The sequence below is a fragment of the Thamnophis sirtalis genome, unplaced genomic scaffold (genome assembly GCF_051295495.1).
Source record: "Thamnophis sirtalis isolate CommonGarterSnake01/CBP01778 unplaced genomic scaffold, rThaSir2_p1.2 scaffold_3, whole genome shotgun sequence".
NCBI lineage: Eukaryota > Metazoa > Chordata > Lepidosauria > Squamata > Natricidae > Thamnophis > Thamnophis sirtalis.
In genome coordinates, this window is record NW_028261383.1 from 65,776,689 (window position 1) to 65,797,790 (window position 21,102).

The window sequence follows — 21,102 nt, forward strand, 5'->3', positions numbered from 1 at the left end:
GCAATCAATCAAGTTCAGGGAGCACCAGATATTCCACAGTTCAACCCTACATATATTTTTTCACATTATTATTAAAAGAGGTTGTATATTTCTATGAGTTAATTCCATAGGATTAAAAAGTGCACTGATTATTTAGAAAAATATTAATGCCATTTCTGATAAAATCTAGTTGAATCACCTTTGACTAAGCTGAGGGATATATTGATTAAGTGAACATTAATGTTCTATTGTTTTGTGTGTGACTTTATGGGGTGGAAAATGTTGTGAACTTGCATTGTACCTGGAATAATATTAATAACTGTTTCCTAATATTTAGGGGAAAATGAAGACTATATATGATAAATATGATAACCAGACAGTAAACGCAATGGACTCAGCTGTAAAAAATGCACTGGATCCTACACCAAAACATGAATGCCATGTTTCAAAAACTGCAAACAAAATTACATCCGGCCGTAGTTACAGAGCATATGAACGTACACAGGTAATAATAACATTGGAAAACATGGCTGCCCTAACTTCCTAATTTAATGTAGAAAAGTGCCTTCTAATTTGTAAGATTTGGGTAACAATAACTTGGATTGTGAAATATTCTATAGATGAGAAATCCTGACTTCACAGAATAGCATGAGTGAAACTAGGTTTTGATTGTACTTGTGGATATTGGCAAATATGTGCCACAACTGATTAATAACTGTCCTTTCTGTTAGCTGGGAACATTGCAAATATATACAACTAGGTCTGATAATGTAGTCTATTTTTCTGCCTTGATAAAAAATGTTATATGAAAGGCTCACTTAACTGAAGAGCCCATCTGATGTACTATGTGGAATTTTGCAACCTAGAATGCAAGAGGAATAAAATGCACAATTGATTGAAAGAAAAGTACATAAGTTATAAATGCGAAACTAAGAAAATGGAAGGCTGTAATAAATGAAAAAAGTTGATGTGGACAGAAGTCAGTGAATAAGTGAAGTGACAGTGGATGGTTACTTAAGAATGAAAAAAATCAAAATATGTATCAGAAAATGCCGGTATTGGTATCGTGCTTGTAGATTGTGTGTTATGTTTTAGTGAAGTGATATGAAAGAGAAGACTTTGGTGGAAAACTATTGATCATTCGAAACAATTGCTGTTCAGGGAAAAAATGGGGAGAAAAAGTTATTGGGCCATTTGGAGGCCTGAAATTGAATGAGAATGGTGACTAATTGATGAATATTTGACTAGTACAAGTTTCATTCGTTCTGAATACATTACAAGCAAGACTATTCAAATACACACATGGAAAAGGAGTAACTCGAAGAGAATGATTTGATTGATTATTTAAAAGGTTGAGAGGATCAGTAAAAGATGCAGAAATTGTTCGAAAAGTGAAGCAGACTGGTTTTGGTAGTAGCAAGAATGGGTCTTAAGAAAATGCAGGTATGAAAGATTAGGAAATATGTGAAAGAATTGAGACTGAAAGTACAGTGATGAAAGAGTGATGAAGAAGTGATGAAAGTAAAGTGTTGAAGAAATCAAAGTCCTGTATAAAAAGCTAGAACATAATTTCCCCATAAAAGGAATGGAAAGTAGACACAAGAAAGGAGATGTGGGAGCTACTTGGGACATAGTAAAAAGAATTTTGTTACATAAATATGTAAAGCTACACTAGCAGGGACCATGAAAGATGCTTCATGCAGCAGAGAACCCTAAAATGCTATAAATGAGAAATAATGCAAATATCAGTGAATAATTGCTACTGAGGATAAAAATGAGGAAAAAGACATAGAATAAGGAAAGATTAATAATAAAAAGGCAGAAGAAATGATTGATTTTATTTTGTGAAGTTGCTTAAGAATGTTTGGCAGAATTGCAAAAGATTACAAAGGTGACAACAACCAACATTTGGGAAATGGTGCTGATTGCAGATAGTGGAAGGAAAGCATGCTTGAAAATAAATTTAAGTGTTCATTAATTGAACAAGAAATAAAACAGTTGCATGATATTATCTTGATTGTATTCAAGGATAATTCTTACAGTGTCACTAGAGATGTATTGGTTGGAAATATGAGTGCATATATTTCTTCGCAGAAACTACCATGTAACTAGTTAAGAACTGAAATAATTTGGAGCAAATGTAGATTTTAAGATTCGGTAAGAAGTACACACATCTGAAAATTAGTGCATCAAGAACCAAGGTGGCTTGCATTTTAACAAAAAATGCAATGAACAAATGGAAGTTACTATAGATAACAAAGAACTATAATCGGATGAATTGGGTATCTTGGTAAAAAGTTACTAATGCAGGAAAAGTGGATGAAGTTTGATTATATGCAGATACTAATAGAAAAAATTGTGGGAAGTATGTGATACATTGTGAGGAATGAATGTCGATGAGAAAAATAGCTATGTATAAAAATAGTTACCCATTTTATTACTTGGAAATGAAAATATGTCAGGAGAAACATAATTTTTTTTTACAATGGAAGTATGTTAATTAAGCATTTGTAGTAAATTAGGAAACAAGAGCAATACTTTGGGGTGCTAAATTAATGTGGACTGAATACAAAAGTGAATGACTAGTATGAAAGAAGTATATTATGTGGCTTGGCTGGAAAGAATGAATAACTGAATACAAAACAATATATAAAGGAAGAGTTGATCAGTGAAAAGGAGTAGAAAGAATAAGGAAGTCATGATTGGGAATGGAGCAGATAGATCTCAAAAGAGAAAACAAATGGTTCAAAGAACAAAGTACAAGTGTGAAGTAATTATAGATAATTACAAGAATGGAAACAAGAATGATCTGCATGAATAAAAAAATATAAAAAGTGTTGAATGAGGTGGGGCAATTTAGATTTAGGTATACAGGTTGTCTTACAATCATTTGTTCAGCAACTGATTAAAATCGTGATGGTTTTGAAAATATGGACTTATCTAAAGTTATGGCTGTGGTAGCACCCCTGTGGTCACGTGACCAAAATTGTACTATTGTCAGCCTACAAACACTTATGACCTTAAGAAACACTGCAGTTACTTCTACCTGCCAATCTCCCCTCCTCCAAACTACTCTGTTGTAGCAATCAGGGCTGAGCTGAAGTGAAAGCCTGAAGACTTCAGCAGTCTCAGCAAGCTGCCACTACCCCCAACCCTATACTTCAGTTGTTGCAGCCTCTGAGAAATAACACTTCAAGCCCCATACAGCTACTCCACCATTGTGTAAAACCCCAATTGTCCCCAATGTCCTGTACTTCATAGGCTATGCTGTTTTCCAAGCCAGCATCCCGACCCTTCTCCAAGCTGGAATCCCATTCTTGTAATCCTTTGGAATGTTTCTGGTTTTAATGGAATGCATTAGTAGTCTTGAGAAAAGTTGAGCAGAAATGGTACTTAGTAAACAATCAGACAAGCGGGTCTTTGTACTTTTAGATTTTCAAGATTCTGTCAATATAGTCTTAGAGTAAAGTAGAATGAGTTCATTTAGTTCTGTTTTCTGTCTGGTTTGACTGAGAAGATTGACATCAATCTTGCAAGTCATAGTAATGGCTGAGCTGGGGCCACACTAATATTCCTTTCCCAACTAGCATGTAGCCTCAGCTCTCAGGACCTCGCTATCTGCCCCAACTCCCCCCCAACAGCCCTGTACTGCTTACCTGGGGTTCCATCTGTTTAAAGACTTGGGATTCTCACTTAACAATGGCCACTGTCAGTAAAGTGGTTATGTCACATCTCACTTAAACACTTCACTTTGTTTATTGACCAAAATTTCAGTCCCAATTGTGATTGTAAGTTAAGTATTACCTTTATTTTCTCTTCTCATATTATTGTTTTCTACTGTTTTTCTGCTCTGTGAATAATTCAGCTTATCTTAAAGATAAAATAATGTCATTGATTATATCTGTCCATTTATCTTTATATATCTAAATCTATTTTAACTTGAATAATTGAATGTATTCCTAAATAAAATTACAGAGTTGTGTTTGGCAAATGGTTTTTTGTTTCCAAAATTCTTTTATTATTAATTAATTACATTTATGTGCCATCCATCTCCCTGATAAGATGACTCTGGACTGCTCATCACTGATGTAAATTTCAACAAAACTGGAACTATATTTCACTGATCATCTAATTGAGTTGAGCCCAGTAAATGTCAGACAAAGTTGTTTGTTATGCATTTTTCCAGTATTATTACTTCTATGAATATCACTTGTTATGCATTTGTTTCCAGTATTATTTCTATGAATATCACTTTCATGAGATCAGGCAAAGACCAAGGCATGTGTGTCCATATGCTGTTGTATCGTTTTTGTACAAGGATGAAAAAATGCTAAAGTACTTGCCTCAAGTAAGGTGAGTGAAGCTTTATTTACATTTTAAAAGTACTGTATAAAATAGTAGTTAAAATGTATGACCTTTAGTTAATCAAACCATTTATTCACATCCCTTATTCCAGCGATGGCAAACCTTTTTTCATCTCGTGCCAAAAGTGGGGGGGAGCACAGGGGGTCATGCGCTGGTGTGCCACACCCATAATAGCAATAGCAATAGCAGTAGACTTATATACCGCTTCATAGGCCTTTCAGGCCTCTCTAAGCGGTTTACAGAGAGTCAGCATATTGCCCCCAACAATCTGGGTCCTCATTTTACCCACCTCGGAAGGATGGAAGGCTGAGTCAACCCTGAGCCGGTGAGATTTGAACCGCTGACCTGCTGATCTAGCAGTAGCCTGCAGTGCTGCATTTAACCACTGCGCCACCTTGGCTCTAATAATGCTATGTGCGTGACACCCCCCCCCCCCCACGCGTATGCGCGCAACACCCCCTCCCATTTTGGGGGATGGACACATTTTTCGTCCTCCCCAGGCTCCAGAGGCTTACTAGGAGCCTTGGGAGGATGAAAAAAACCTCCCCAATGGTCCTCTGGAGGCTTCAAGTTATATAAATTTGTTTTGGCTGGATGTGGTTGAGATGCTTGGTATGTTAAGTTTGGAACATCCCTATGTAAAAGATAATTCATATTATTTGCTCATATTTAATGCTTCATGATTAATGCAGTGTATTTATGTAGAATTATCTGGAGAATTTTGTATATGCCATTTTAAAGTATTCCATAGTTTCACTTTGGGATTTGTTGTTTTGTTGACATTCTAAAAAATGATTAGTTGGGTATATGTTAGAAATAATGAGGGAAATGGTTTCAGCTGTTGCCTAGTAGGGAAACAAGAAATACTGCTCTTTCCTGCAAGTGACTTAAGACTTAAGGCAACCTGACTATAATGTTCAAAAATACATAATTTTAACATGACCTTTATCCAAAAAACCGCTCACAGCCCATCAGCTGTAGAAACAGCTGATGGGCTGTGAGCAGTCATTGGAATATTGAAGTGCTAGCTATGAATATTCTCCTCTTTTCTACATGAAAAATGTTTTATAAATTATATACAGTTACTTATTACATCTAGATTTTATTACATACAATAAAAATGAATTTTTTAAAATTATAACTGTATTTACTTTGCTTATAGATCAAAGACTTCTAGTATGGATAAGAGTTCTGGTAAGAATTCAATTACTAAATAAAATTGTGGGCTATTGCCTGAAATATTAATTTGGGTACAGGTAGTCCTTGATTAATGATTACTTCATTCAGCAACTGTTTTAACTAGTGATAGTGTTGAAAAATAGATTCATGTCCAGTCTTCAAATTGATGACTGTTGCAGTATTTCCATAGTTACATGATTGTGATTTAGGTGCTTTGCAACTGGTGCATATTTATGATTGACACAACACTCTGGGGTCACATGATCACCATTTATGACCTTCGCAGCCAACTTCTGACAAGCAAAGTCAGTGAGAAAGCCGACTAAGTTGCAATGATGACTGCAGCAGAGGTTATAGAATATATTAAAGTCAGTCACAGCCACATGATGTTTCATTTAACAGTGTCACTTAGCATTGGTATTGCTAGTCAGGTTATTAAATGTGGGCTATCTCTAGTTGTGACATTCTTTCTGCAAAGTAATGAATGCTCATCTGTTTTAAATATACTGAAACATTTTATGCCTTCCAGAAAATACCTCAATTACTGATTTTTTTTTCTAGGTAGAATTAAGCTATTAAAAGTATTTAAAGATAAATATATATTCTAGGCCAGCTGTCCCCAAACATTTTGAGCCCCAGGATGGTTCCATGGAGGACAGTTTTTCCACAGACGCGGGGTGGATGCCCGGATGGGGTTTCCTTTGCTTGTGTGGCCTGGTTCCTGGACTGAAGTTCCGGGAAGGCTTTGTGTTAAGAGTCTTCTTTTCTAAAAAGATAGGAAACATGGGAGCTGCAATTAGGCCAGAATGTAAATGTAAACTTGAAAGAGGGTGTTGCTCTTTCCCATTCCAGTGATTGTTAAAGCTTTAAGTGGTTCAGATAGGCTATTTTGACAGTGACAGTGATAAGTAGCATATGGAAAATACTTTAGTGAAGTAAAGTAAACATTAGTGATGGAAGCTGTTAAATAGAAAATCCTGCACTAGTTTCTTCCCTAGAGATAGATCCATATGGGATCTGAATATGACTATCTTCATTCTACTGATATAAAAAGAAACTATTTAAGGATATTCAATTTACTTAGTGGACAAAGATTGTTATATTCATGCCCATCACCATGTTGTCTCATTTTAGATAAAACCCTGAAAGTGGGAGGAAATGTCCTTCTGTCTGCTTCTCGCCTGTGCTAAGGCTGCTGTTGGCAATAAGATAAATATTTCATAAGAAGATATATTGTTTTTTCTACTTACTAACACACAGTAAACATCATTACTATTTTCTTTATTCAATAGTAAAAGCAGAAATAAGCTCATTGAACAGGTTTCTTCCCTGTTTGTACAAAAACTAAAACTAAGGTTAGGTTGGACAGAGTAGGAAGTCTCTTCCATGCTAGCTTATCTGTATAGAATTCCTGGTCATTGTTATTATCAAGTGAGTTAAATTCAAGGCTATCTATTCTTACTGAGTTAGCAAAGGTCTTTTGACACTGCATATAATTGCCTTGATAATTATTAAAATCCCCCCTTTTAGAAACATTACATTAACATTTTGAATATTTTTGTCCTTTTATATTGTAGATAAATCAAGTTATGCTTTATGGAAAGGGCAACTTTTAAACAAAGGAAAGCTTGTTTGTCATGCTACTTTGATATCTGAGAAACGCCCTACGCTTCCCTGCAAACTGTAAGTATTCATAACCAGACCTGAAGTCAGTTTGAATTGCACTAGATTATCTAAAATCTTGAAAGATTGGAACATTGTAGTTATCTGCACAGCACTAGTAATTTTATTTTTAACTGCTAAAATGCATTGCTAGCTTCCTTAGTTTTCAATGCTCCCCAGGTTGAATATAAGATACAAGAACAATGTATAAAGACAGTTCATTGAGGAAATTAATACAATAAGCATATGCATACATGCCTTACCTAAATATAGCTTCCTATAAAGGATATACAATACAGGATCAACAAAAATAGGATACATTAATACTCTGTAATATATAGTCAACAATCAGTGATGTATTTGCAAGTCCAATCAGTAAGCTTGGAAGGTATGCATATACAATGACAATCTGAGGAGTAACTCTTTGCTTAAGGACACGTCCCAATCTTACTCTGACTGTTCTGTGTTGGCTCACCAGGCTAATACCCCATAGTGTAGAGCCATATGTTCATTTTGTTGTTGTTTTTATCCCACCTCTCCTGTAGAAAAACAAGGTGGCATCCAGTTTTTCACCCAATTAGCCCTATGAGATGTTTATTAGACTAAAAGAAAGTGACTAACAAGAAGGTCACCCAACATGGCAAAGGGTGGATTGGAAGCTGAGTGTTTGCAATCCAAGTCCAGCATTGTAAACCTTTATACCTTAGTGCAAACCTATGACACAGGTGCTGGAAGTGGAACACAGAGCCATCTCTGGGCACTGGAGCCGTCGCCTGTTGCTCTTCCGGGTTGTGGTGTGCCAGCCAGCTGGTCTTCATATGCGTGGGAGTGCCAGAAACCAGAAGATCAGCTGCCCAGTGCACATGTGCGTGCCGGGAAGATGGTCTTCTAGTTTCCGATGTGTGCATGCGCACCAGCCATCTGATCTACTTGTTTGTGGCATGCATGCGTGCATGAAGACCAGCTTGCCGGTGCACATGCACGTGCCAGAGACCAGAAAATCATCGTCCCAGCGGTGCTCCTCCGATTTCCAGGGCACATGCTCCCATTTTGGCACTCAGTGCCAAAAAGCTTCGCCAACACTGCCTTAGTGGCTACAGATGCAGACTTCTACTGTTATGGTCTTTGGGATTGGGATTAATTATGAATTAATTTCTATGACATAATTTGCTTTAGGTATAGATCTAATTATACATACCAGCCAGTATGTCTTTCCTGAGATCTTAGGCTCCTATGATTCTCAGGCATCCATTGTCAGTTGTTTTGCCTTTTCAGAAGAATTCACGAATTGTTCCCCAATCCATCAGTAGGTGTTAATCTTGCATTCAGAGCCCACAGTCAAGTTGCCTCAGACTGTTTTTATGTCCACTGAGTCTTGCTACCCGCACATTTTCTACATAAGTCTGGTTGCAACTTTTTTCCTAATCTGATTCTTGGTCAACAATTAAGCTTTTTGCACAGTTCCAGGTTTTTGTTAGGATATGAAAGGGGGGGAAATGTTTATACCAGGGCTGTCAAACTCCCGACCTGCAGGGCGGATGCGTCACGTGCTGGCCATGCCCACACCTGGTTTAGCAAAGGGGTGGGGAGCCCCGATAGGTTACGTGACGCCGCTGTGATGATGTGAATTTGATGTCCCTAATTTAGACTAAAGCGAGTAATGAAATCTTTTTTTTTCCTTCTATGACCACTAGTCCTGAAAAACTTGATGTTGAAATGGTAATGAGCTTTGAAAAATTGGCACAGAAATTATCATCTCGTGTATTGGCTAAAGAAACATATTCAGGAGAAAGGGAAGGTAAGAGCTTTTTTTAAGTTAAGGAAAGCAAGATTTACCAATATAGTTATTATTTTTAAAAGATTACTCGTCAAATTGAGAGTTTAGAATAATCGAGCAGTATTATAATTGTTAGAGCACAAATGGAGAAAACTCAAGTAGGAGGGAGGAGTATAACTGGTCATAAACTGGAGTTGGTGGCAAATAATTGGAGTGCTTAATGACATTCATTTGCTTAAAAAGCGATCATTGTAAGGACTGAAAAAAAGTATTACCTCCAAACAGGTTTTTCTTTATTTGATTTTTTTTTTGGGGGGGGGTGTACTTTCAAATTCTAAGGAGTTCATTTGAAGATCAAGGAAAGTGGTGGAAAATTCACACCACTCCTCACCAATTCCATTATATTTCATTATGCTATCATTTAAAATAAGATCAGATTTCAGTTGTCTTCAATGAGTTTTAATTTGGAGATCAGCAATCAGGTGTACTTATTTCCAGCAACAGAGAATGTTGCAGTGAGGAACAATCCAGCTAATTACAATCTTAAACATTGGTAGCATTCAGATTCGAATGTCTTCCTTACAGTGTCATGGGCTGCCATTGCTTCACTTCTAAACTCCAACTACTAGGTCAGTCCATCAGTAATAACAGGAATGTGATTATCCTCCCCTTCTATAATGTTTAGAACAGGAAAAAAATCAGTCAACAACATTCCAACTGCATGGCTTAGTATCACATGGAACACTTAAACGAATATCATTTGAAATTCTCAAAAAAATCCAGTTTTGTTTCAGGCTTAAAATGTTCTAGATGGCTGTTTTGAACTCAAACCATTTTGAACACCTTAGTAATGACTAGTCCACAACATCACATTAGTTAACTTTGAGTTATATTTGATATATCCAACCTCTTGTTTTCTTGTGTGGTTAGAGAAGCGAGACATGAGCCATTGTGAGCCAATATAAAATAGAACTTGCAATGGACAGTTCTTTGAAAAAATGAGTAGTTTTCCATTGCTGAAAAGTACCTTCCTTCCAGTCCTATCCAAGGAGATATATTTGTTTGTTTGTTTGTTAAATTTATTCCCATAGAATTGCTTATTGAGGGATGAAAGGGGAGCAAAATTATTTTATCTGATGTTTTTTGGACTCACTGTACTAACTTTTTCTCTAATGAGATGGCTTATTGATAGCTATTTTTTCCTGTATTCTTAGTGTTTAAGAATGGAATGTATTGTAGTCTGTTCGAAGTTGTGGAAAAGACTAGATCAGGGAGCAATTTGGAAGGTTTACTTCAGAAACTAGAGACAGACAACCTAGTGAGTATGGTTTTTTTCCCTATAATTTTACTATATGCATATTTGTAGTACTGGAAATTTCAAAACATCACGCCTGTTCTTTTTGAAATTACAACATGAACAAAACTTGTGCTATACTTAATTCCATTCCTAATTTAAATATCTTTTTTGTAGGTTATTTTAAAACCACTTGTCGATGGAGGACACCTCTTGCTTCTTTCTCCTTATCAAATGGCTTCCCCATATGGTATACAAATACTATGTCTTTCTTGAGCAATTGGTTTGAGTGAGTATTTTTGCTACCTTTTAACTTTTATTTTCTCTTTTATTCTTCTTCCCTTTTATTTTTTAATCAGATAATCGAACAGGAAGGCCTCGGGTTTTGCAAGCATTGTTTCTATTTCGGAAGCCTAGAAATTTAATGACTTCAGGTAATTTTTTTCAGTATTTAATGTGGAGGTATGTCCAGTGTTAATTATTGCTGTATTTCAGACACAATAACAGTAATGAAAGTTGCCGATCCAGCCTTGGGTTATAATAAAGCCAGACTTTATTTTCATCTCTAAAGTAGTTTGGCATTCTAATGGCCATGAGTGCTAGCCTAGCAATAGGCAGGAAGCAGGAAATTTGTTTACTTACTATCAAAAGATTATAGCTGCAACTGACCTCTCTTAGAATAAGTGTGCTTTCAAAACATTTGGTATTTGAACACAGGTTTGATAAAATTGATGGTGGTAAAGCCCTTGGTACTGATAAATTACAGTAAAGAAAAATACTAGTCAAAACATTTTCTTATCGTTTCCTTTCTCTTAAGGCCTGAGAAAAAAGTGATGAAATCTTGAAAGAAACAAACCTAGCCTAGTTAATTCCTGTGAATATCTGTGCTTTAAATCCTGAATTTGCTGTATTTAAATGTGTCTTAACTAGTTTGCTTACTATAAACCAATCCCATCCTTCCTAAAGCAGATTTCCTCCTTACGGGATTATGGGTATAATTTCCTGACTCTGTAATTAAAGTGTTAGTGTGGTATCCTTAGAATAAATCTGCAGTAAAGTCTTCTCTTATGAGAAAAGGGGATTACTTCTTAAAATGGCTAGAATGCAGTCAATTTTGTGTGGAACATGTGAAGAATTAAACACTGATTCAAGAGGAGCCTCACTCTTTCTCTTATCTCAGTTAGCAAGGAAGAACATGCTATCTAGTCTTAGTTTTCTGTGAAAAGCAAAAGGGAGACAGAATCCAAATGGGTTCAGAAGAATGAAGAGGTAAAGTTAAAGAGAGCGTTTTATTGACTGCCTGAACTAGTTTCTGCAATTTTCTTGGCAAGATTTTGGAAATGTTTGTTATTGTCTGCTTCCTGGGATGAAATGGTATGACTGATTTGAGGTCATCCAATTGCCCTTATGCCTACTTACGGTAGACTTGAACTCATGGTCTTTTGATTTCTATCCCTGATACCTTACTTTCATCAATGGCTCTCTGAATCAAATTTATTATATTAAAAATTCCTACTGGAATTGAAGTGATAGACTAAAGAAAGGGAATTATCACTGTGAATGATAAATTGTCATTATAAAATAATATCACCTCTCCCCTGCTTTATCATAAGTTTATAAAAAGAAAAAAGTGACATTTCAGAATTAAATCCCCTAAACTTCATGTTTAGGACAATCTCTCATAATTATTTTGTAATTTATTTATTTAAAATGTCTGTATCTAAGCTTCTGCTTTAATTAATGTAATCACAGATCAAAATGCAAATATTAATCAGTACAAAAGTAATTGCACAAGAGAAAACGATTCATGAAATTGTTATACATTTCTTCAAGGTAATATTGCTAAATTCTTGTTTAAAGTACTAAGCATACTGTTCAAAAAGCCCCTTTTTCTATGCCTACCATCCTCATTATCCTTCCTGATGAACATGTGTGAAATATCTCAGGTTTTTAATCTTAAAGTACAAGCAGAATAGTAATTCCAAAATAGATCTCAAGCATGTTATATTTCTTCTTAGTTGCTATTAAGGTAAAATGATGAGGGGAAAAATATAAGTGTTGATTCCACAAAGCAAAGACAATATTGTATAACTTTATTCAAGGAATGCTGTTTACTGATCCCCCCCTTTTTTGTCCCATTCTGAACATAGTGCAAAAAAATGATCAGAAAAATGAAAATACGCCGTTATTGGATGAAACCCATGAAGTTATACCAGAACTTCCAAGATTTATCCAGTCGTTGCATTATGCATATGTACATTCTCGCAACAATTCTAAGTCTGGCTTGAATATTTTGATGGAAAAATATATAAATGACTATTTTAAACGATACAGTAAATATAAAGAATTTGTTTTACATCAATATAAAGGAAACTTGGATGAGAGAAAATTTCTATATCCTGGTCCTAAAAATAAATCCCATCTTGAGAGCTGTTTGAATTCCTATATTTTTGGTTCAGAAACATATCAGATTCCTATTTCTAACGTGAAGAAAATAATGGACAGTAATAGAAAACCTCAGCAGTTCAGTCCTGTTTCAGATTATGAACCCCTGGAAGATGATCCTGATCTTACAAGAAAAAAAGCTGGAAAAAGAAATGGATCAAAATATGAAAATGTAGCTGCAAAAAGAAAGTCTGCTCATTCTGGAAATCGTGATAGAGGAAATATTGAAGATCTGATTAATTTAATTCATTATACAAAGAAAAATGTAGACAGAGACTCTGACTCAGAAGACAATAGAGAAAGCAGGCGGAAACGAAAATCTGGAAGTAAAGGAGAGAGTCCACAAAAACAGTTAAAAATGAGCAATACTTTAGAAAACTATGAAGGTAAGAACCTCTGTATTAACTGTAGAGTTTAGGTAAATAAATATAAAAATAGCTTGTAGCATGTTTCTTGCACTTTGAATATTAATGCAAATAAAAACTTACTCATATTGAATGTTTGCATTTTACATTCATAGTTTTTATTGCTTATATTAGTTACAAATTCAGCATTTTTGTTATGTGGCTTGGCATCAAGCATATTCTATCAGTTTTTCTGGGTATGGAACTTTGCAGTGCAGAAGATTCAAGTCCCTGACATTTAAGTAAGTAAAAATCTACAATTCCTGAGTATTGCCCGAAAATATCCATATACTGGCAATAATAAACTGTATTATTTTGCGACTGTTGCCTTTTGGAGATTTTGTTTTGATTTCCAAGTCTAGTCAGCAAATGTGAGTTTTCCTGTTGGTCTCTCTTTAGGTACTATCCAGGTCAGATTTTTCAAGCTTGGCTATTCATTAAAAATACCCGAGCAAGGTGTTGGGCTTGAGGATCGGTATAAATGTAACTGCTGATATTTCATACAAAGACTACATCGTTTTTTGCCATTTAACGCTTTTTTCACTAGGCTCAAAATGTAGAATATTAGAAATGTGTTTCCTTGTATGTATCATATCCATCAATTGATGAATGGATAGTCAAAAGTTTTTAGCATAATATTTGTATTCTGTATATTTCTATCCCTACCCCAGCTGGATTGCTACATGACGGAGCACCACAATCACTTCTTTCAATGATAGCTGATCTCGGTGGGCGTGATACTGATTTAAGACAACAAAACGTTGCCGATCCTCCAATTACTGACCTATCTGGTGTTTTTAAATTACTTACGGAAATGCTTACTAATACGGATTTTCAAACAGCAAGATTGATTAAACAGGCTTCACTAGAAAATTATTCAAAGCAAACAGTTGAATACAATCCCATTCCACCAAAGATCAAGGAAGAAGCCGAACTTCCTAACACTACACATGAAAAGACTCAATTCAAGGATCCCCAAAGCCCAGTCATGATAGAAAAAAGTGCAACATGTTTGCCCAATTCTATTGATGCCTCCACTATTGAAACGGATCCAGATCATATACTACCATTAAAAGTAAGAATGTTTCTGTTTTGCAAATCTGTTGCAATTTAATATTAAGAGTAATTTAAAAGTCTCACAGTTAACAAAATGGAGCAGATCAGATTAGTGAAGCTTAAGATAATTGGGTATCATGAAACTGCTATATTGAACAATTGTGTTACCCTTGTTAATGCTATTTTCAGTGGGAAAATCTAACTCAATTGAAGAAAAGTTAGTAAAATAACTCTTTTTCTATATAAGCACATGCATATGTTCACTTATATGTTCAAGTCACTGTTGATTTCTAGCACTGTCTGGACAAGTCACTTGCAGTTTTCTTGACAATGTTTCAGAAGTAGTTGCTGTTGCCTGCTTTCTAGGGCTAAGAGAGAGTCACTGGCCCAAAGTCATCCAGGTGGTTTTGTGCCTAAGGCCAGACTAGACCTCATGGTCTCCCATGTTCTACACTGAGGCCTTAACCACTACATCAGACTGGCTGTCCATATGGTATTGTAGTTGTACCACTAAGTCTCTTGTTACTATTTCAGTCTTGGTGCCTAGGAACATAAACGAATGTTATTGTTCCTTTTTGGTGGAGTCTTCTTAAAGAGCAGAATTCCTTTAGGAAGGGTTGTATTTGAATTGAAGATAGGTAAGTTTAGGCAGGTCTATGTTAAAAATCCTGGTGATTCATGCATGGAAGTAGACGAATCAATAATCTAATTCGGTAAAAAGCACTTCCTTTATTCTTGTGACCCTTGAAGTTACACATGGCTTGAATGCTCAGTGCATGAGCATATTTGTCAGTAGATTTAAAGTAGTGAACATCTATAGAGGTGGTGATAAAATAGGCACAAGCGAACATTTGACTAGGGCTTCTTTGGTTTATTATGCTTGTCATGTACTGGCAATTTGAGAGTTGAAGATGACTTTTTTTAAACTCTTGTACTGTTTTGACTGCAGTTTGTGTTGGTTGTTCAGAGGGTAATCGGGAGGGCATAACCATTCCTTCACTGGAAGAGATCAAAAGATAAAATTGATCTTGGGAGCCTGGGAAGGGTTACTTCCTCTATAAATGCTTCTTTCCAGCTGAAACAAAACAACACTTCCAGCTGAAATATATCTTAAATAGTAAATAACTTTTAAAAAGTATTGCTGGTGCTATCACTAGGCAACCTTGACAATTGCTTTTCTTTCCTGTCTGAAAGTGACTTGTGTGTGAGTAAATCTGTTAATTCAAATTATTGTACTTGACTATCTTGAAAATAAGAGCCACAGTTAATACAGATAGGGATATCACATTAGTGCTTAATTGATGATTTAAATTAATATAGTACAAAAAAGTTTTAGTTTCTGAAGACTGTATATTGAAAGGATTAAAATAAACAGTGCTAACATTTGTGTATGTATGTGTGTATAAATATTCTCATGGATGTACATGGACACAAACACATGCATTTACCATATGCTATATTAATATATAGAGCACTACATAATTAACAATTGAAATACTATGTATTTATTTAGGAAACAAGCACAGGAAGCATAAGTAGCTTTGATGGTTGCATTAGTCCCTGTCCTAGCACACCCCTTGAACAGAATTATCATAGACAACGTTCCAACTCAAACAATTCTGAGGCAACTGAAATACATTGGAAACTGATTCCCATCACAGGTGAGTAATAAGATAAGTATAAAGTTCAAATCTTTATATCTTTTAGATATCCAATTATAAATATCATAGAGGATATGGAATATTTTTAATATTTTACTTCCAGGCTATTCAGTTAGTTCATGACAGTTTACAACAGACTGATCTCAACTTCTGTTAGTGGAGACATTATTTTGAGTCCTTTGTTTATATTGTTGGTTCTTGGAAACATGTTTTTAAATACTGTTTTGAATTTAGCTAAGGTGCTCTGCAGCATTCAGTTGAGATGGAACAATGGAATTCTATGACTGAGGAAGAGACTCAGGTTATGAATCTGTCCTTTTGTTGTATTAAAGCAGGAATCTCTAGCAGCCTCCAGGGGCACAGCTCCACAAGTGCCTGGATGTGAGACCATTTTTCTTAGGCTGGGCTCAAGGGATCAGGTGGTATTGCTTTTGCTGTACCAGCCTCCCTGCTGTGTGGCAGCTTCCCTACCTGGGCTTCTGGACCTTGCCGCCAGACTGGTGGTGGAATTCCCCAAGCTTATAGTTCTGGGAGAGTTCAATCTGCTATCCGTGGGGGCGGGATCAAAGGTAGCCTGAGATTTCATGGAAACCATGACTTGCATGGATCTGTCCCAGGTCATCCAGTGCCCAACTTGGAATAGTGATCACACACTCAATTTGGTGTTTTTGTCGAAGCAGTGCCTATGTGACTGGCAATTGGTGGACTTGTCCCTCTTGTCATGGTCAGATCACAGTCTGGTGGCAATGAGTTTCTCAAGAGTTGTGCAGTGCCGTCTTCCCCCCACCCTGACAGGGAGGCAGGACCTATTAGATTGGTCCACCCTTGTCGATTAATGGACCCTGATGGGTTCCAGAAGGAGGTGGGGGTTATAACTACAGATCATCTGTGCAGTCCAGCCGAACTCTTAGTCACTGGAATAGGAAGGTGACTGAGGCTCTGGATAACATTGCACCCATGTGACCTCTCCTCACCCGTAGACCTCTCTGCCTTCCATGATATACAGAGGAAATGAGAGGGATGAAACAGATGAGACGTCTAGAGTGCTGCTGGCGGAAGACAAGGGATGAAGTCGATTGAACAGGGCAAGAGCTGCTATTAAGGCCTATCTCATGGTGATTTGTGCAACAAAGTGTAAATACTTCTCTGCACTAATTGCATCTGCAGATAATCGCCCAGTGGCTCTCTTTTAAGGTGAGCACCTGCTCCTGGGGAAGGAGGAGATTTGAGATCCACCTGAAGGGACACGCTGAAGAATTTGCAGATTTTTTGAAAGACAAAATCGCTCGACTTCATTCTCTATGCCCGCAAGCATATGTATTTTAGACCCATGTCCCTCCTGGCTTGTGAAAACTTCCCGGGAGGTGACAGTCAGGTGACCTCTGCCAGTGATTAATGCTTCCCTACAAGAGGGATAGTGCCCCAGCACTTTAAGGAAGCTGTGGTCCACCCTCTTCTTAAGAAACCATTGTTAGATCCCACCCAGTTGGATATAATTTCCGACCTGTTTCCAATCTTTCTTTTTTGAGGAAGGTGGTTGAGAAAGTGGTTGCGCGGCAGCTCCAGAGCTTTCTGGATGAAGTGGATTATCTAGACCCCTACCAGTCAGGATTCAGGCCTGTATGTGGATAGAAACAGTATTGGTCATGTTTTTGGATGATCTCTGGCGGGAGCGGGATGGGGATAGTGCATCCATCCTTGCTCTACTTGACCTCTTGGCACCTTTCAATACCATCAACCATAGTATTCTTCTGGAGTGGCTTTGGGGGATGGGAGTGGGGGGTCCTGTGCTATCCTGGTTCACTTCCTTACTCTGCACCTGCTCTCAATCAGTGTTGATAGGAGTGGAGAGATCCAGTCCTCGCCCACTTCTTTGCACGGTTCCACAGGGTTTGTACTGTCTCCGCTCCTGTTCAACATTTATAGGAAGTCACTGAGTGAGATCATCCGCCACCATGGACTTGAGGTATCATCAACATGTCTCAGCCCGTGGTGAGTTAAGTGATGCTGTGTCCTCCTCTTGCAGTGCCTAGAGACTGTTAGGGCTGGATGGGGAGAAACAGGTTAAAATTAAACACTGACAAACCCGAGTGGCTTTGGGTTTGGGATTCTTTGGCCCATGGAGAATTGCCACCTTTGGTCTTGGATGGGGTGGCACTGCCCCAAACAGACCCTGTGCGTAATCTGGAGGTTCTCCTGGACTCATAACTCCTGCTTAAAGAGCAGGTGGCAGTTGTGACCAGGAGGGCCTTTGTGCAGTAACTGCAGGTTATGCGCCAGTTATGCCCTTTCCTGGACCAACAATCTCCAGTCACGGTCACTCATGTCCTAGTCACTTCCTATCTTGACTATTGCAATGCGCCTTTGAAGAGCATCTGGAAGCGCCAGTTGGTGCAAAATACAGCAACCCACATGGTTTTGTGCAGATCTCGATGTGCACATGTATCACCTCTCTCCTACTGGAGCTGCATTGGTTGGCAATTTACTTCTAGGTGCAATTCAAGCTGCTGGTTGTCACCTTTAAAGCCCTTCATGGCTTGGGACCAGGTTATTTTAGGGACTGTCTCTTGCCGGTCACATCTACCCGACTCAGCAGGGAGAAAGTGGGGAGGCAAAGAATGTTGTGGGTCCAATCCCCTAGGGAGATGCACCTGGTGGGACCCAGAAGAAGGGCCTTCTCCTTGTTGGCTCCCTCTCTCTGGAACATAATCCTTCCAGAGATTAGAATGGCCTCCACTCTAACACTCTTATGGGAGGTGTTGAAGATCTGGTTCTGCCAGTGGCCTTGGAGAACGCAGAGCAGGAGGGAGGCTGGAGCCCATTAAATGGGTTGTATGATGTGTTGTGAGGGGCAGGAGATTATTTTATTATATATGAGTCTCTCTCTTATTTTCTTTTGATCTTTAAATTTTGTGTTTTATTTTTATATAAACAATCCATTTTCCATTAAACAGTGTGTGATCTGGGTACAAATATTTTGTGCCTACATTTAAATTTTACAATCATATTGATTATTTAATCTGTTCTTAGCTTAATTGATATTTTTATATTCTTGTAAGCTGCCTTGAATCACCATGTGCGAATAGGCGGCAGTATAAATCTAAATAAATAAATAGCTAGTTTTTATGTTGGATTTAATATATTGTTTGGAGGTTAATAATCGTATTTTGGTATTTATTTTTTTGCTATAAAGATGGTCAGCTGTAACATAACATGGTGTTACAAGTAACAAGAGCCATCATGAGTATATATGCAACTATTGACTTAGAATTTATAAAAAATGAAAAAAGTTACATAGTTTCTAGGAGTGTGGTGGGTTCTATTCCATAGTAAAAGAAGAAACCGGTGGGGCAATTTGTCATAGAATAGCAATTTTGAATATAATCGCTTAATTGACTGCATTTGTTTACTAGATAGTTTTTGTGATCACGACATAGCATATCTGTACTTATTTAAGATAATGAGGGAACTTGGCAGAACATTTATAGATAAATTCTGTTCCAATAATGTTGTAAACACTATATTGAATTCAGATTGCCAATAGAAACTTTTGACTCTAAAAATGTTTAAAAAATGAGATTTCTATCATTAGCAATTCATTTTAACTTTAAAAAAAATTCCAGACCTATGTAAAATCATGGTTATGCTACTTTATGCAAAGAAAGATGATATGAATTCTTCTGAGGCTAATTTCTCAAGGGTTCTTTTTAAAATGCAATTTGTTCAACATAAAAAAATGCTGCATCACATTAATTCATTTGAAGCCCAGTTTTCTTCTAAAACACTACATTGCTACTAAGAGATAAAACTTAACAGCACTGTATTGTGCTATTTCTGGATCTACTTGCTTTTAGTGGTAATTTCCATATTTAATTTTATGGACTAAATGAAAACTATCTTTTTAATGAAAAATGTGAAATTATTAAAGTAATATGGGTGAGAAAGCAGCAGTAGCATGGTTGGGTAGCTCAAGCCTCTAGTACACCAGAAATGATTAACACGGGAATTTCTAGCCTGCTTGTTCTTGCAGTGTTTATAGATATAATAAATTCTGGAATTAAAATCTTGAATGAAAAAAATTCCAAGAGATCCAAAAATACTTGAAATTAATAACATTACTTTTATATTTTCTGATATGAGCGAATGGCTAATTATTTAAATTGGTTTATAGAACAAAAAAGTATGAAAGGATGTACTTTATATATATATTGAGAAACTCTAAACTTGCTAACTGCTGCTCTCCCTCAGGAGGGGTAGGAAGAGTTCCTGAGGATCAACTGAGAAAGCTTGGAGATAACCAAACAGGTGAGAAGGATGGTCTTTACTGCATATGCCCATTGCTATCCAGGTAGCTGAAAAAGAAGCCTGTTCTCAGCATTAAGTTTTCGGAAGACTGAAAACCAACCAACCAGTTAAACACTTAATTGGGGAAATTAATCCACTGAAGCAAGTATATTCGGAGTTTGAAACTTGAGAAATGCAGCCCACTTAAAACACCCATGCTCATTCTTGCACTTGTGGCATGTCTCTTTATTGTAGGAGTTGCAATCGTCCCATATAAAAAAAGTATTTCTGATTGCAGTTTTTGGAGGTTATGTGGGGATTGCAAAGGCTTTTAGTACATATAGACAGAGATACTTTTTATTTGTCCTGAAACTCAGCATTTAGAAATATCAACTACAAATATTCCTTAACTTACAACTGGAATTGAAACTGGAATTCTGTTTGGAAGGAGGTCACCTCATGTCCCTGCCTGATTTTATGACCTTTTATTGTGTGTTTGTTACGTGAACACTATTGTCATTAAACAAATGTATTATACTCAATGGGCACTTTTTGCTGGAAACCAAAAATAAACTCAGGAAACTGGCAAAAAAATTACTGAAAATTGTGGTCATGTGATCTCAGGTTGCTGCTAGCATCTAAATGTGAGCTGGTTACCAAATGCTAAAAATGTGATCATGTAAACCATCGGTGTGTGCATAAGTAGCTCTAAGAAATGGTGGCTAAGTCACCAATGTTAAGTGAGAACTACTTGCACAAGTTATAAGTTTATGCAGAAGGGAGAGAATTTTGTTTTGATCCTCATATGGTCATCTAGCCATTTCTTCCTTTCTATTTACCTCTGCTCTAAGAAATGCTGTAGTCCTACTTGTATAAGAGTTATTATCGTCATCATATCTATTTGATCTTCTTTATTGCTTTTCTTTGCACCTTTTTGAGCTATACAACAGTGGTCCCTAACCTTTCTAGCTCCATGGACTGGCAGTGCCAGTGGCA

General features: G+C 36.8%; 1 protein-coding gene across 6 annotated transcripts in view; it reads left to right on the forward strand.

Annotated features, from left to right (window-relative positions):
* Positions 1-21,102, forward strand: part of TASOR (transcription activation suppressor) — a 63,604-nt gene that overhangs the window by 9,520 nt on the left and 32,982 nt on the right. For 5 of the 6 annotated variants that reach the window (XR_015695891.1, XR_015695892.1, XM_014065582.2 and 2 more), the window contains exons 6-17: positions 317-484; positions 4,211-4,332; positions 5,507-5,538; positions 7,101-7,206; positions 8,880-8,983; positions 10,177-10,280; positions 10,434-10,506; positions 10,616-10,690; positions 12,407-13,087; positions 13,777-14,180; positions 15,675-15,822; positions 20,071-20,127. Coding sequence is in view for 4 of the 6 variants with exons in the window: in XM_014065582.2 (XP_013921057.2) it covers positions 317-484; positions 4,211-4,332; positions 5,507-5,538; positions 7,101-7,206; positions 8,880-8,983; positions 10,177-10,280; positions 10,434-10,506; positions 10,616-10,690; positions 12,407-13,087; positions 13,777-14,180; positions 15,675-15,822; positions 20,071-20,127 (2,074 nt within the window). In the remaining 2 variants the exon portion in view is untranslated. The remainder of the gene's footprint in view (positions 1-316; positions 485-4,210; positions 4,333-5,506; positions 5,539-7,100; positions 7,207-8,879; positions 8,984-10,176; positions 10,281-10,433; positions 10,507-10,615; positions 10,691-12,406; positions 13,088-13,776; positions 14,181-15,674; positions 15,823-20,070; positions 20,128-21,102) is intronic. The other variant, XM_014065583.2, reaches the window with a different exon arrangement.